The sequence below is a fragment of the Castor canadensis genome, chromosome 8 (genome assembly GCF_047511655.1).
Source record: "Castor canadensis chromosome 8, mCasCan1.hap1v2, whole genome shotgun sequence".
Taxonomy (NCBI): Eukaryota; Metazoa; Chordata; class Mammalia; order Rodentia; family Castoridae; genus Castor; species Castor canadensis.
In genome coordinates, this window is record NC_133393.1 from 138,809,573 (window position 1) to 138,825,962 (window position 16,390).

At 36.5% G+C, this 16,390-nt stretch overlaps 2 protein-coding genes across 6 annotated transcripts in view; one reads left to right on the forward strand and one right to left on the reverse strand.

Moving 5' to 3' along the window:
* The window catches only part of Nup37 (nucleoporin 37), a 42,692-nt gene extending 32,294 nt beyond the window's left edge, over window positions 1-10,398 (reverse strand). Inside the window, exons 1-2 of the mRNA XM_020185939.2 lie at window positions 10,266-10,398; window positions 8,859-9,079 (exon numbers count right to left, since the gene is read on the reverse strand). Coding sequence (XP_020041528.1) covers window positions 8,859-9,014 — 156 coding nt within the window. The 5' untranslated portion in view covers window positions 9,015-9,079; window positions 10,266-10,398. The remainder of the gene's footprint in view (window positions 1-8,858; window positions 9,080-10,265) is intronic.
* The window catches only part of Parpbp (PARP1 binding protein), a 44,314-nt gene continuing 38,224 nt past the window's right edge, over window positions 10,301-16,390 (forward strand). Inside the window, exons 1-3 of one of the 5 annotated variants that reach the window (XR_012450964.1) lie at window positions 10,301-10,479; window positions 14,879-15,012; window positions 15,862-16,017. Coding sequence is in view for 3 of the 5 variants with exons in the window: in XM_020185940.2 (XP_020041529.1) it covers window positions 15,865-16,017 (153 nt within the window). In the remaining 2 variants the exon portion in view is untranslated. The remainder of the gene's footprint in view (window positions 10,480-14,878; window positions 15,013-15,861; window positions 16,018-16,390) is intronic. The other 4 variants (XM_020185940.2, XM_074084249.1, XM_074084248.1 and 1 more) reach the window with 4 other exon arrangements.

Here is a 16,390-nt window from a genome sequence, read left to right on the forward strand (position 1 = left end):
ATTCCACTAGAAAAATAATACAGAAATCCAAATTAAGAGAAGCAACTGAGCTGGGTGCTGGTGGCTCTCACCTGTAATCTTAGCTACTCAGGAGACAGAGATCAGGAGTATCATGGTTCAATGCCAACCTGGACAAATACTTTGCAAGATCCATCTCGAAAAAAACCCATCCCAAAAAAAGGGCTGGTGAAGTGGCTCAAGGTGCAGGCCCTGAGTTCAAGCCCCAGTACCACAAAAAAAAAAAGAAAGAAAGAAGCAACTGAGTACTAAGGCATCCAGCTGTTCTAATAGAATTTGCCCACATCCAGTGACTTAAGCTTCAGTTTGCAAAGGATGGGAGACAAAACTTAGTAGCTGCACAAGGAAGGATGCCAGATCAGGAGATTTCCGCACAGATTCAGGGCCATTGGGGGAAGCAGGGAAAGACAAAACAAAAAAATAAAACCAAAACAAAAAAACCCAAAGCTTTTGCCATGTAAAATACCTACAATGGGTGTAACAAGGGACAACAAAAAGCAACTTGTGACCAATCTCACCCTTTACTGGCCCAAGCATGACTGTGAGGCTTGATTTTACATTAACTATGAAGTTAGAAAATGACAAAGACCTTATTTCAAAATGTTTGTAAGTTGGTAGTGGTTCCAAGCACATGACAGAAAAAAAAATCTATTTCTCTTTGGATGAAGTGTGTCAACCCAGGCCTCAAAACGTTACCATAGATATAGTTTAATCAAACACGAGCTTGTATATATGCACTCTCATATGAAAACAGACTTATAAGCAAAACAATAAAATGAAAATGTATAAAGACATCAGAATAAAAAGTTATCAGATTTAATATAAACCTATTTAAGGAAACAGAAGTTAAAAGTCACTAAGCAAAAAGACATTACTAAAAATGTCCAGGCACATTTAAAAAAATGACAATCAAACTATTATAATACTAGCATAAAAATACACACTGACAAATGGAACAGGATTAAAAAGTACAGAAATGGCTGGAGGCTCAGGCTTGAAATCCTAGCTACTCAGGAAGAAGCAGAGATCAGGAGTATCATGGTTCCAAGCCAGCTGAGGCAAATAGTTCTGTGAGAACTTATCTTGAAAAAAACCCATCACAAAAAAGGGATGGCAAATGGCTTAAGGTGAAGGCCCTGAGTTCAAACCCCAGTACCACCAAAAAAAAAAAAAAGAAAGAGAGAAAGTCCAGAAATGGTCCGGAGGTGTGGCTCAAGCAGTAGAGTGCTTGCCTACTAAATGAAAGGCCCTGAGTTCAAACTCCATAATGGAAAAAAAGTACAGAAGTTTTATAAAACCACCCATTTACAGAAAATTGATTTTTCATAAAGGTACCAAGAAGACAAAATGGGGAAAGTACAGTCTCTTCAACAAATGGAGCTGGGAAAACTGGACATCCACAGGCATAAGATGCCACTGAATCCTTCTTTCACACCATATACAAATATCAACTTAAAATAAATGAAAGACTTAAATGTGTAACCTGAAACTGTAAAGCTGCTAGAAAAAAACATGAAGAAAAAGCTTCATCATACTGATTTGAGGAATAATTTTTTGGATATGAACCCAAAAAGCAGAGGCAATAAAAATAAAAATACAACTATAAATTGGGATTATATCAAATTAAAAAGCTTCTGCATAGCAAAGGAAACAACTCAGAGTAAAGAGACAATCTATACTACAGTAGAAAATATTTGCAAGCCATACATTTGATAAGAGGTTAATATACTAAATATGTAAGGTGCTCAGGAGCAGGAAAGCAAAAAACCAAGAACAACAACAAAAAGCCCAAACAGAAAAATGGGCAAAGAAGCTGAATGGACATTTCTCAAAAAAGAGATAAAAACGGTATATGAAAAAATGCTCAATACTAACCATTAAGGACATGCAAATTAAATCACAATGAGGTGGCACCATATCCGAAAGAGCGGCTATTATTAAAAAAAGATGAAAGATAACAAGTTCTGAAGAGGATGTAGAGAAAGCGGAACCCTTGTACATTGCTGGAGGGAACGTAAATTTGTACAGCCATTACGGAAAACAGTATAGAGGTTCCTTAAACTATTAAAAACTCAACTACCACATGACCCAGCATACAGAATTGATACCTGCACTTTCATATTCATTGCAGCATTATTGAAAATAGCCAAGATATGGAAGCAGAGAAAATGTGGTATATACTCATAATGGAATATTATTAGGCCTTTAAAAGGATATCCTGTTATTTGTGACAACATGGAGGAACTTAAAGGGCATTATGCTAAGTGAAATAAGACAACAGCACAAGATACTTGTATTCAGGATCTTAAAAAAATTCAAACTCAAAGAAATAGAGAGTACAATGCAATTTCTAGAAACAGAGGGTGAGAAGGAAATGAGCAAATGTTGGTCAGAGGATTCAAAATTTCAGTTAGACAGAGGAGTAAGTTTTTGAGATCTCATACAACACGGTGACTGTATTTAATGTATTATTTTTTTCACAATGGATGAGACAGAACTTCAAGCTTCTCACCACAAAAATGAGATAAACATGTTAATCTTGCTTTAACCATTCCATAGTTAAATATATCATAGTATAAATATATCATTGTGCCCATAAGTACTTACAATTATTTCAGTGAAAAAATTAGTAAAAAGTAAAAATTACCAAATTGAACTTTTAAAGATTAAGATATATTTGAAATAAAAAATCAATTCTTAGATACAGTTGGGAGATAGGTTTATAAAAATTACTTAGGATTCAACATACAGAAGGCAAAGAGAGTATTTAATGAGAAGTTCTACCATTATCTAATCTGGGTTATAAAAGGTCCAAAGAGGGAAAATGGGGGAGGAGGTAATATTTGAAGAGACAGTGGCAAAGGATTCTCCACACTGGCCAAATTTAGAAAGGGCAATAAACCCCATGCAGCTAAGATAAAAACAGATCTACATGTAGAAACAATGTAGTAAAACTTCAGAAAACACACTTATATAGTAAAGAGATGGAAATATTAATCTTAGTAATTGTTATTAAGATTGATATTTCTAAGAGATTTCCTGAAAAAAGAGACCAACAACTGATTGCTCAACAGAAACAGCGAACTACTATAGGAAGACAGAGGAACTAATGCCTTCAAAATGCTAAAAGGAACTGTGGAGTTGCTTACACAACAAATCTGATTTGAATGAGGCTGAATTAAAAATATTTTCAAAAATACAAAAGCCAAGAGTTTACATCAATCAAGTCTCAATAAAGGATCGCTTTAGGAGATTCTTTGGCAGGCAGGGACTTGCAAACTATGGTTCCAAGGACCAAGTCTAGTCTATGGCCTGCTTTTACATGGTTCATGATTCTCATAAGCTGAGAATCATTTCTAAAATTTTTAAGGGATTGTAAAAAAACAAAACAAACAAAAAACAAAGAGTAATGTGCAACAGAGACCATAAGTGCTTGGCAAAGTCTAAAATATTTATTATCTGGCCCTTTAAAGAAAAAGCCTGCCAACTCCTGTAGTAAAAGAATGTATTTTTGGATGAAGAAAACAATGATCCCAGAGATCTAAGAAACAATGAGTTTAAAAAAACAAAAACAAAAGAAAAAGATGAACAGGTAGGTAAATATCAACCAACACTGTTGCCACCTAAGACAAATATATTTGTGACTTAAAGTAAAAAGAAAAATGAACTAAAATATTGGACAAGAATAAATATGGACAAGAATAAATAAAGACCTTGTTAAAGGTCTTTGTCCTCTTCATACGGAAGTTAAAGACAATAATTTTGACTCTAAAATATGGATGTTCAAATATCTTTGGTAACCATAAAAAAGAGAAAAAACATAGAAAACTTTCAAATAATTAACAAGTAAAAAAAATGAAATGGCACAAAATATAAAATAAAAACATGGTAAGAACATGCATATTGACAATGCTTTCAACACTAGAAAACTACAAGTACCCCAATCTAACAATTTAGGAATGGATAATTGTGATATGGTTACACACTATACAGTTTTGAACTTCAATGTGGATGAATTAAAAAAAATTGTTAAGCAATAGCAACAAGGTATATAGAACAGAACACAGAATAATATCAATATAAAGCTTAAAACATGAAGCATAACATATTGGTTCAAAATACCTATACATAATGGAAACATAAAGAAAAACAGATCCCCAATATAGGGCTGGGGATGTAGTTCAGCAGTAAACTTGCCCAGCATGTGTAAACCTGTAGGTCTGATCCCCAGCACAGCTCTTCTCTGACACCAACACAGAATTTCAGACATGGTTACTGCTTGGGGATGAGAAAGGCAGTAAGGGAAGGATGTCCAGGGTTTTTCAAAAGAAAAGCTCATGTCCCATTTCTTAGGCAAGATGGTATAAAGACTTATGCAAATTTTTTACAACAAATTTGCATAAGGAATTTTCTGTATTGAGTATATTATTTTTTATAAAGTTAAGGGATTATAAACTATCAAAGAAAAAAATCTTGAACAGGTAAAATTTGATATACATAATGGAATATCTGTCTGCACAGATGGGAATTACCCGAAGGCCTGCTCTAGGTTCTGTTCACCCTCAATCTGAGAGTTTCATGTGTACTCGAATTGAATCCAAGAGAATGCACGGAGTTTTTCTAGGATAACCTTTAGCATCTCAGCAAACTTGTTTCACAGATATCCTATACATGTCTTTCTCTATATAATTTAGACAACATTTCAAAGTAATTTCAAGTAAAGAAAAACACTGTCAAATATCATTATTTTATAATTTGTATGTTTAATTGCTGTACAGCTAACAGACAGATACGACAAGGCAGCAACCACTAAGTAAACTTAAAATAAATTTAGGAGCTTCATCATAGCTGACTTCATAGTTTCAGTAATATCCACTTTTTCCACATTTGATGAACAGGTCTTCTTAAAATGGAGTTTTTACATAAAAATGAACAGTATTTTGCTATTGCAACAATAGTGATGGAAATTAGGTCCTATATTTGTGAACCAAATTACATAAGGAATTATTGGGTGGTCATGGGTATAACAAAACCCCAGGAACTATACAGTCTTTATGTATTACCAAGTGAAGCCTTTTTTTCTGGCAGCACTTTCTGCCATTGAGCCAAAGAAAAGGGCAAAGTAGTGTGTGTGGTACAGATGGAGATAGATGAATACCATTTTGCATTTATCTAGTGTGTAGGCAGTATTGTATAGGCAGGAAATTAAGAGACTTTGGAAAACTTGCCAAAATAGAAATGATTATACAAAGGTCCAGCAATTTGAGGTTGGAGCACAGCCAGGTTGATGGAAGGGCTATTCAAAGGGTTTGAAATTGGTAGGCTCTCTCACCACACCCATTTAAGGCCCCAAACAGAATTTTAGTTAGACTGTTAAATTTATTGAGTTTTTAACATCAAATCAGTCTGTTTCCATGTAACTTCTACTTATCACTCCAAGTTCTGCCTCTGGAACTATACAGAAATATCTAATTCAGCAATGGTAAATATGCAGCCACAGCTGATCTCTACTGGATGAACACAAACAAGCAGATTTAGCATCAGGCTTAAAGCACTATAAGCAACAATTGTAAACAGGTGACAAGTAACAAAACCCATTTATCATTCTGAGTCTAACAGCTCTTCCACACTACAGTTTTAAACATTTTAATAATACTCTACAATTCATCTTCAAATGTATTATCACCTTTGAACCATAATATACTGTTGAGAACTAATTTATTACTATAAATACTGTCAATCTATACAGAAAGATATGGAGAGTTGTGCTGTTTAATATGGTAGCTACTAAGCACATGGGATCTTAAAAAACATTTGAACTGTGGCTAGTTCAATCTAATATGTATACACTTTACAAGGTACAAACCAAGATGTCAAACAGTATAATGTTAATAACATTTCTGTATAGATTACATGTGAAATATTTTGGATATACTGGGTAAAAATGTACTTAAAATTAATTTGCCTATTTTTAATTTTTATGAGGCTACTACATTTACCTTTTTGAGCTCACATTACATTCCTACTAGACAGTACTGAATTAGCTCCCTTTGGCAGTTTTATCACTACAATGACCCTGGGTGAATATTCAAGTGACTAAAACCCCCAAGTCACAATTGTCCCTGGCAGTTCTAATGATTTATTGTCTTAAGACTTTATAGTCATCTTTAAATTTTAACTTGTTCAACTAATCCAATGTATTAATCAAATGTTTAGATCTGAGTATAGAGCCTGGCATCCAATAGGTACTCAATAAATACTTGTTAAATTTCATTAAGGTACCTTCCTCAGTTTCACATTCTACGTAAGAACAATGTGCTTGTCTAAATCAATGTTCTCACTTAAGTCCAACTAGAGACCTCAAATCATTAATGAAGACTCTCTGACTAGACTTTACAAACTGTCATACTCCTTTAGTCATTTACAAATCTGGCTTTTATAGAACTTTTCCTATTGCACTGCTTTATACTTAAATATTTCCTTTAGGGTATGGTCTTTGCTTTTGCATTTAATGAAAAGACAAATGCATGACACCAGAACAGTACTATCAGCTCATAGTTTCAACATACTCAACAGATCAGCATGAGGTTGTGAGAAATGCTCTACTGAAATTCAGATTCACTATAAATACAGTATCTTCTAAAAATCTTATAATGAAGACTGCCTTCATGTGAAAGTGAAAAAAATTTTTGGCATTATTGGGGTTTGAACCCAAGACTTTGTACTTGCCAGGCAGGCGCTCTACTGCTTGAGCCATGCCTCCAGCTGTTTTTTGCTCCGGTTATTTTGGATAGAGCCTTGCTTTTTGTCCAGGCTGGCCTGGACTATGATTCTATTTTATAGTTCCTGGTGTTGCTGGGATGAAAGATGTGTAACACTGCACACAACTACTGCTTGAGATGGGGTCTTGTGGACTTTTTGCCCAGGTTGGACTTGAATCACTATCCTCCCAATTTGACTCCCAAGTTGCTAGAATAACAGGTGTGAGCAATCGGTGACTGTGAAAATCTTTCAGTTCAATTTGCCTGTGTTTAGTTTTCTCTTAAGTCAAGAATCGTAAAATTGGGTTCTATAGAACTTGAAGGTTCTAGGATAAGAGGATAGGAATAATATTTAATAGTGTTTAAATGTATATATATAATGTACAATATATACATACCATATATATATATACAAGGGTATAACTCTTGTTTTTTCATAGTTATGGAAATCCCTACACTTTTCTGAAGTAGAATAGAAACTTCATGGGGGAAGAGACAGTCTTGTTTAGCTGTACCTCTGATGTGTAGTATACAATATAATTTGTCTTCACTACATGCTGAATTAATTTTAAAAAATTCATTTTTTCCTTAGGTAATTTGGAAATAAGACCTACAATGCCATTCTCACAGGTTTAAGGACCGATCTGGACAATGCATGTAATTGTAAACTATAACAGAATAGTATATTTTTATTCATTCTTTTTTCTCATCTTCCTTTTCTTTCTCTGCTACCTATCATCAGTCTTTCCTTTTCCCTAATTTGTTCTCCCTTCTTTTCTCCCCCAACAATTCTTAACTGATCATTTTTTTCAGTGTTTTAAAATACAATTCTACATCCACTTCTATTAATGAAGTAGAAAGTTTCACCTGTAAGGGGCTCCTTAATTCTTTTGTAGATTTCTTTACAAAATAGAGAAATAGTTTTGCCTCATCTTTTTCAAGACTAAGTCACATATTTTTCTTAGTCCTATGACTTTTCATGATTCTCACCTGATAGTCTAGCTGAAGTTAGGTCAAATGGGCTATAGGTAGCCTAAAAGTCCAAAACTCTTTCCTCTACCTAAAGAGATGACAGCCTAAGAGCCCTCATGTTCTGCTTATTTACCAACAAACTGAAACCTGTAATTCACACTTCCCCTTAGGAGAAATACGAATTTTATATAACTTCATATAATTATTGTATTGTAAAATGCTAACTGCATTTGATGTAATAAAAACTGTAAGATGAAACTGTTTCCTGAGTAAAAGAGGAAATAGTATTTATAATAATACCAGTTTAATGATAAAGTTATTTAAACATTCATTATTCTTGACATGAATACTAGCTTTCCTGTGAGAAATCATGGCATTGGCTCACTTCAAAGAAATCTTACTTTGGCGATTAAATATGGGAATGTGACTGTCACTACTGCCTCTATCAACAATGAAAACATACATATAGACTACAATGTAGCAGCTATCCTCTAGGAACTTAAATACACTAACACACTACTTATAAGGAGAATAAGTTGTACGGTTATTAAGAAGTATAGCCAAGCAGGAATGCCTAGGCATTTTGGCTCCAGAATTCATCATTTTAAGGGCTACCTTGAACTTTCTCCTCTGTTAATATTATCCCTTACTTTACTCTAGATCTTTAGATGTAAAGGAGCGTGAAAGAAGATTAATAGGATAGCTTAATATCATGAAAGTTGTAAATTCTCCTTAAAGACTGCTGTTTAGTCTCTCAATATTACCTTGTTTCCTATGCCAAAGCAAAATGTAAAGAAATTGTAATTAACTGGGTTCCATTTAATTGGAGACTTCCCTATACATACCCAGTGTTTGGCTATTCATTGCTTTTAATTACTGGAATATTCATTACTAATCATAAGCCAAAAGATGAACTTCGCACTTTTCTTTTTCACTGCCTATGTAATGTTTGCATAAATCTCAAGCATATGCTATTGGGAATGTCTGTGGGTGTTCATACCCCTTTTTTTTAAAAAAAATTCAAACTCAATACACTTTCAAAGTTTAGCTCTGGTTTGTGTAAATTTTATCAGCATAAAATATTTTCACTGTAGTTTGTAGACTAACCTGAAATGTACATATGCCAATAACCACATAATTATTGCCACCATATGCAATTAGATTTCCTGAGTCCCCACTCTCAAAGGGATTAAATTCTACCACATGCACATAATCTTCACAATCCACAGTGTAGGCAGCATTTCTTGTGGCATCTTGCTTCATCTTGTATATCAAAAACTTGAGCAGTTTTAAGAATAAACAGTCTTCTACTGGACAACGTCACGAAACTGTGGATTACAGCACAAATATAATTATAAATGGTCAGTGTTAGTCATTCAACAAATGACTCAAAATAAGGCTAGGTATTGCAATACCAGACAGTTCAAAAGAAGCAAAGTACTATCAAGTGACAGAAGCTGCAGGAAAAAAAATTCAATCTAATTAATAGTTCAGCACATTTTTTCTGAAAATCTTTCTAAATATACAATGAGTATTTGAAGATGGAATCATTTTAATGGAAAATATATTCGTAAAAAATTAATAACAGTTAATATTTATGGAGCACCATTTATAGATGGCATGTTAAGCACTATACTGACATAAGAACTAATATTTGCATAAACCTAAAAGCAGGTACTGCTTATGGTCCCCATTTTACTGATCAAGAAATTGAGGCTTTAAGAACATAATTTGCTAAGCTCATAAGCAGAGTCTGGATTTGAGAGACCATTATGTGTTGGGCACCAGCACTAGAAGAAAAAAACAACACCCCTCCACCCCTCCTGCCAAACAGCCTTCTGTCTAGAAAATTACAATCTAGGGCTAGTTATGACTCAGTGTGAAATGTGCTATAACATAAACAGAGATGCAAAACATAGCATCTGGAAGGAGTGCCAAGATGTGTGATATTATTCATAAAACCAGGCACAAAACTTCAACTGCCAGTCAGGGCCTACTGTGCACTCTGAAAGTAGCATTCTGACATGGGGATTACAAATTTTAGTTTTTTTTTTTTTTCTTTAATTAGACACAAGAGATGCCCTAAGAGGTGGGCTTATAACAAACATATCAGGTATATGGTAACATCTACTGAGAATCAGATGGTCCCACCCCAGCGAGCTTGTAAACCAGAACCTCCACCCGAGGTAGGATACGTGGTAAGGGTGACTAGTAGGTCAAGCATCGGGGGGACAAGTATGGGGCCTGAGAGATTCGAGGGACTCGGGTGCCACCTTTCAACTTGGGCTTATTAAAGCCTGATGTCACTACACTCACAAGGCCTCAATGGACACGGAGGGCTGTTCTTGTCCCTCTAAAACTGGAGGTGCAAAGAAGGAAAAGAACAAGAAAAATGTCTTAAAAGTGCGCCGACGCCTCTCCGGAGCCTCGCGCGTCCCGCGCCACCCGCCTCTCTGAGCCTTAGATCAAAGGGAAGGACGCCAGGGGACAGGTTCGCCAAGCTGCCATACGCACCGAAAAAGAAGGAGAAGCTATCCAAGCGGAGCTGATCTGGGCGGTGGTCTAATGCGGCGCGCGCCGACTCTACTTCCGGGTCAAAGGGCGAATGCGGCAATTGGCTCCTGGTTCCTCCCGCGAGATTTGAAATGTAACCCGGGGCGATTGGCGCGTTGGCCCCGGAGCAAGTCAGCTGTACCCTTCCTCTGCCTAGTCCTCCTTCCCGAGTCCGGTGAGTGTCGCCTTTTCTCCACCTGCCTGCCTCACTTTCAGTAACGATTCAACCTCACTCTTGTGAGGGCGATTCGGTGACTGTAAAGTGCTATGTGACCGTCTGGGGTGGTGTTTGGGCAGTGCCTTCGCTCTGGAATTTGATGGGTCTGTGTAGGCCAAATGCTTTGGACAGACTTCCCAGTATCTTGTACTGGAGATGGAAGGTCCTCGGGGATCGGCTGCAGATTGAGAGATTGAGGCCCAGTGAGAGGCAGCTTGCAATGCGCAAGTATTTAGGACGTCCTCAGACCCCAATTTTACAATTCTCCTTTGCTATCGCATCCTCCCAAGGAACATTTAGGACCCATATTCTAACAACAACACCATCGCCTGTCACTTCTTATTGATCATCTACTCAGCCCCTGGCCCTATGGGGGCGGTTTACTTGTTTCACTAATGTCTCATAATCCTACTAGGTCAAAATTATCTTCCCTTTTATACGGAGGAACATGTTTATGCTTATCAGAGATTTTAAATACCAAAGGGCACACAGCTAATGAATGGCAGGCGGGGTTGGGGGTGGGGTGCTGGATGTTAATTATACTCGAAAGTGTAGTTGTTTCAGCCATTTCACATTGCCTCCCTGTGACAATTTCCTGTCTTACAATTGCTTCTCCAGTGCAGCTTAGAATGCAGTTTTTAAAAAGTGTTTATTACTGCTATCACCTTCTACTGCTGCCTTTTGTGTTGTGCTGTCTGCCATTCCAGTGTTTGCATATTCAGTGTTTTATTGACTTGTCACAAAAGGGTGGAAGATAAGTAGAGAAATGAGGAGCATTGCTGTTTTCTATGCTAGGTACCCTTAGTTTGGCAGCCAGGTGAAAAGCTTAGCTTAGGCTCACACAGCCACTGAAAGAGAGGTTGGAAGTGCTGGGACTAGAGTAGAGGTTGGCATATCAGCTGCACTGCCTTGTTTGTGTGCAGCTAGCCCCTGAGTTAACAATGGATTTTACATGTTTAGATAGTTGGGAAAAAGTGAAGAAGGAATATTTTGTGATGTGTGAAAATTAAATGAAACACAAATTTTGGTGTCCATAAATAAAGTCTTAGTGGAGCACAGCAATGCTCATTTGTTTTTGTATTGTTCCTGGCTGTTTTCACACTATAAGGTCAAGTTGAATAATAGTGTCACACATTGTATGACCTGCATTGTCCCAAATATTTACTATTTGTCCCTTTCCAAAGGTTTGCTGGTCCCTAAGTGAGACTGTTGGTTTTCTGCCACCAAGAATGATGCTCTTTGAAAAGACTAGAAACAACCTAGAGACTCAGTGCATGATATCACTATTGTGTTTTTTAACTGTACCAGGTACTGTTTTAAAAGCTTTATTTGTATTTATACCATTTACTTGCCACAAAATCCTACGAGATAGGAAGTACTTTCCTTTTTACTTTAAGGAAGTAGAGGCAGAGAGAAGTGATATAATCTTGGCCAAGATCTGATAACTAGTAAGTGGTGGAGCCAGGATTCAGAATGATCTCATTCGAGGTATGTTTTCATGTATAGCAATCTAAGCCTATAATACCTTTAAGTAATACCAGCAAGTAGTCTACTATTTCAAATCTATTTCAGGAAAACTGACCATATCACTGAAGCTAATGCTTCTTTTTTTTTTTTTTTTCTTTTAAGAGATGAGGGTGATATTTTTGAGAGAACTACAACTCTAAACTATTTATGAGGATTAGTACTTATGGTCTGCTACTTCTATCTTTAAATAGCATCACAGATTATTTTTATAACTTAAATTATTATTTTGTAAATGGCTTATGCTTCTTCATTGTACAAAACTGAGATGCCTAGGAAACATCTGAGATTCTGTTTATGCTACATAAAAATTGGAGAAAAGGATCACAGAAGGTGTCAGTAAATGGGATGTGGATAGAAAATATCACATGGGTAGGTGAACATGTTGGAGACTCAAGTTAATTAAAAATACGCAGGAAAAAGCTTGGCAGGCATGTTGGTAAACTTAGAAAGGAGTTAGCCACCTTGTATAGACTTTGGTATGTGAAATATTGGCACTACATTGGATTATTTAAAGGTATTTGTATGCATCAGGAGAAGATATGAAGTATGGTCACTTAGGAGCCCATCTTGTAGACTTAGAAATCTTGAATTTATGTCTGTTTGGCTGTTTACTAGCAGAGCGACATTGGGTATTACTTCAGGTGTAAAATGAGCATAATAATAGATCTATCTCACTAGGACCTTGTGAGAATCCAGTGAGGTTAGCAATGCTAAGCTTTTGAACAGTAAGTATCTGGCACCAAGTGGCTCCTGGGTATGAGCTGCTGTATTGGCTATCTGCTGCTGTGGAACAAGCCATTTCAAAAACTAGTGGTTGTAAAATAACAACCAATTTATTTGCATATGATTCTGTAGGTCAGCAATTTGGGTTAGATTAAATGATTCCACTGGTCTTGCCTGGAATCACTTAAGTTAGTGAAGTTCACTTGGCACGTTAACTGGGGCTACATAGCATAAAGTAGCCTCCCTTCTTCACATGTCTTTGAATTGGTATTAGTTGTCACCTTAAGTGCTTTGGTTCTCCTTCACATGTCCTCTTAAGCAGACTAGCTTGGACTTCTTCATAAAGCAGGCTCAGGACAATAAGAGAGTGAGAGTTAAAGCTTCAAGGCCTTGTGTTGGGAGGGCCCAAGACCACTCCCAGATTGGATGATTGCTAGGAGGGTTCATAGCACTCTACATACAGTGGAAATCATGGCTATGACTTATTGTAGTATTGTGGGAAATGGAGGAATTAAGCATGACCTGTGTGACCAGCCTATGTCTAGTCTCCCTGAACCTTGCCTTATGCCTTTTCCCTTTCTTGACAATGTTTTGTATCCATTTGCTACAATAAGTCATAGCCATGATTTCCACTGTATGTAGAGTGCTATGAACCCTCCTAGCAATCATCCTATCTGGGAGTGGTCTTGGGCCCTCCCAACACAAGACCTTGAAGCTTTAACTCTTTTTTTTAATTTTTTATTATTTATATGTGCATACAAGGCTTGGGTCATTTCTCCCCCCTGCTCCCACCCCCGCCCTTACCCCCCACTCCGCCCCCTCCCTCTCCTCCCCACCCCCTCAATACCCAGCAGAAACTATTTTGCCCTTATCTCTAATTTTGTTGTAGAGAGAGTATAAGCGATAATAGGAAGGAACAAGGGTTTTTAACTGGTTGAGATAAGGATAGCTATACAAGGAGTTGACTCACATTAATTTCCTGTGCATGTGTGTTACCTTCTAGGTTAATTCTTTTTGATCTAACCTTTTCTCTAGTTCCTGGTCCCCTTTTCCTATTGGCCTCAGTTGCTTTTAAGGTATCTGCTTTAGTTTCTCTGCGTTAAGGGCAACAAATGCTAGCTAATTTTTTAGGTGTCTTACCTATCCTCACCCCTCCCTTGTGTGCTAAAGCTTTTATCATGTGCTCAAAGTCCAATCTCATTGTTGTGTTTGCCCTTGATCTAATGTCCACATATGAGGGAGAACATACGATTTTTGGTCTTTTGGGCCAGGCTAACCTCACTCAGAATGATGTTCTCCAATTCCATCCATTTACCAGCGAATGATAACATTTTGTTCTTCTTCATGGCTGCATAAAATTCCATTGTGTATAGATACCACATTTTCTTAATCCATTCGTCAGTGGTGGGGCATCTTGGCTGTTTCCATAACTTGGCTATTGTGAATAGTGCCGCAATAAACATGGGTGTGCAGGTGCCTCTGGAGTAACCTGTGTCACAGTCTTTTGGGTATATCCCCAAGAGTGGTATTGCTGGATCAACTGGTAGATCAACGTCTAGCTTTTTAAGTAGACTCCAAATTTTTTTCCAGAGTGGTTGTACTAGTTTACATTCCCACCAACAGTGTAAGAGGGTTCCTTTTCCCCCACATCCTGTTACTAATGATGACTATTCTAACAGGGGTGAGGTGGAATCTTAGTGTGGTTTTAATTTGCATTTCCTTTATTGCTAGAGATGGTGAGCATTTTTTCATGTGTTTTTTGGCCATTAGAATTTCTTCTTTTGAGAAAGTTCTGTTTAGTTCACTTGCCCATTTCTTTATTGGTTCATTAGTTTGGGGAGAATTTAGTTTTAAAAAGTTCCCTATATATTCTGGTTATCAGTCCTTTGTCTGATGTATAGCTGGCAAATATTTTCTCCCACTCTGTGGGTGTTCTCTTCAGTTTAGAGACCATTTCTTTTGATGAACAGAAGCTTTTTAGCTTTATGAGGTCCCATTTATCTATGTTATCTCTTAGTTGCTGTGCTGCTGGGGTTTCATTGAGAAAGTTCTTACCTATACCTACTAACTCCAGAGTATTTCCTACTCTTTTCTGTATCAACTTTAGAGTTTGTGGTCTGATATTAAGATCCTTGATCCGTTTTGCAACTCTTACTCTTTTATCGTCCTGAGCCTGCATTATGAAGAAGTCCAAGCTAGTCTGCTGAAGAGGACATGTGAAGGAGAACCAAAGCACTCAAGGTGACAACTATTACCAAGATGACAACTACTACCAATTCACACCAATTCCATTTCCCATGTGAAATGTTGTCTATCAGGGAGGCTTACTAGAAACATATTTTTTTAAGTTGGGGGTTGAACACATAGGCATGCCCTGTCTGGCATGTAACAAAATTCCAAACTCAGAAGGAAATCAGTGTTCAGCATAAACTATACTGTTTTTACAAACAGTTTAGCACACTGACTACTCTTATTGGAAATCCTCCTGAAATCTAAGTTCCCAGATTCTAGCTAAAAGGATATCAGTTATTCTTGTTTTATTAATTCTTCTTCAGAGACCATTTAAGGCCTAGGCTTAGAATTTTCAATATGTCATTCTCATCACATTTTATTGGCCAAATCAAGTCATAAGACTGGCCCAGATTCAATTAGGTAGAAAAATATTACCTCTTTTGGGATTAGGAATTGGAGGAAGTTGACTTAAAATAAAAAAATTTTTTTTTTTGCAACAAACATACCATCTGTCTCAGAACAAATTGGAAATATAATTTTAATTAGTGATGTCTGTGTCTATAATTACAAGTTTTTAGAATTTGCATGTCTGTTTTGTGTGAGTTTTCAAAGTTGAACTTTGGATTTTTGTTATTTGAAAAGATTTGGCTTAAGAAAACTAAAATAGAGGAAAATAATGATTGGACAGAAATTATGTTATTATATTTTTCAAAATTTAATTAAAAGCAATTTTAGTAAATATTAAATAACCTCTTGCTGACTACTTATTTTTTTGTAACTGTGCTTGCTTCCACATGGTAAATGTTAATCTTCATTTAAAATAAGGCACTTTATCATTGTATTCTGTTCTACTTTAAGAGAATGGCTGTGCTTAACCAGACATCTGTCTTGGATATGATTAAGGAGTTTAGGAGGAATTGCCGTGCTCTTTGTAGCTCTGAAAGAACTACTGTATGTGGTGCAGACTCCATGCTCTTGGTATTACAGCTTTCCATGGCAGAGAACAACAAGCAGGTTAGTAAACCATGTGTAGGTTAACTTACTTTATTTTTAATCAAATTTTGTTTGTTGCACATTTTCAATGGTTGCCCTCCTGTAATAAATATTTTCAAAAATGCCTCTGCATGTCTGTGTCAAAATATGCAGTTGCAGTTGAAGTGACTTGTTTAAAAATTAAGGCCTTCATATATAGAGTCAACCATCAGACATGCACATTTGATGTTCCGTGGGAAGTCTTAAGATAGATATGTAACTATCGTGATTAATATGGTTAAATTTATTCCTATTTAACAAGTGTTCTTTGTTCCCTAGAAGAAGCTCTACAAGGCACAGATAATTTTTATTTAAAAATAATCATAAATATTTTTGTCAAGTTTCCGACTCTGTG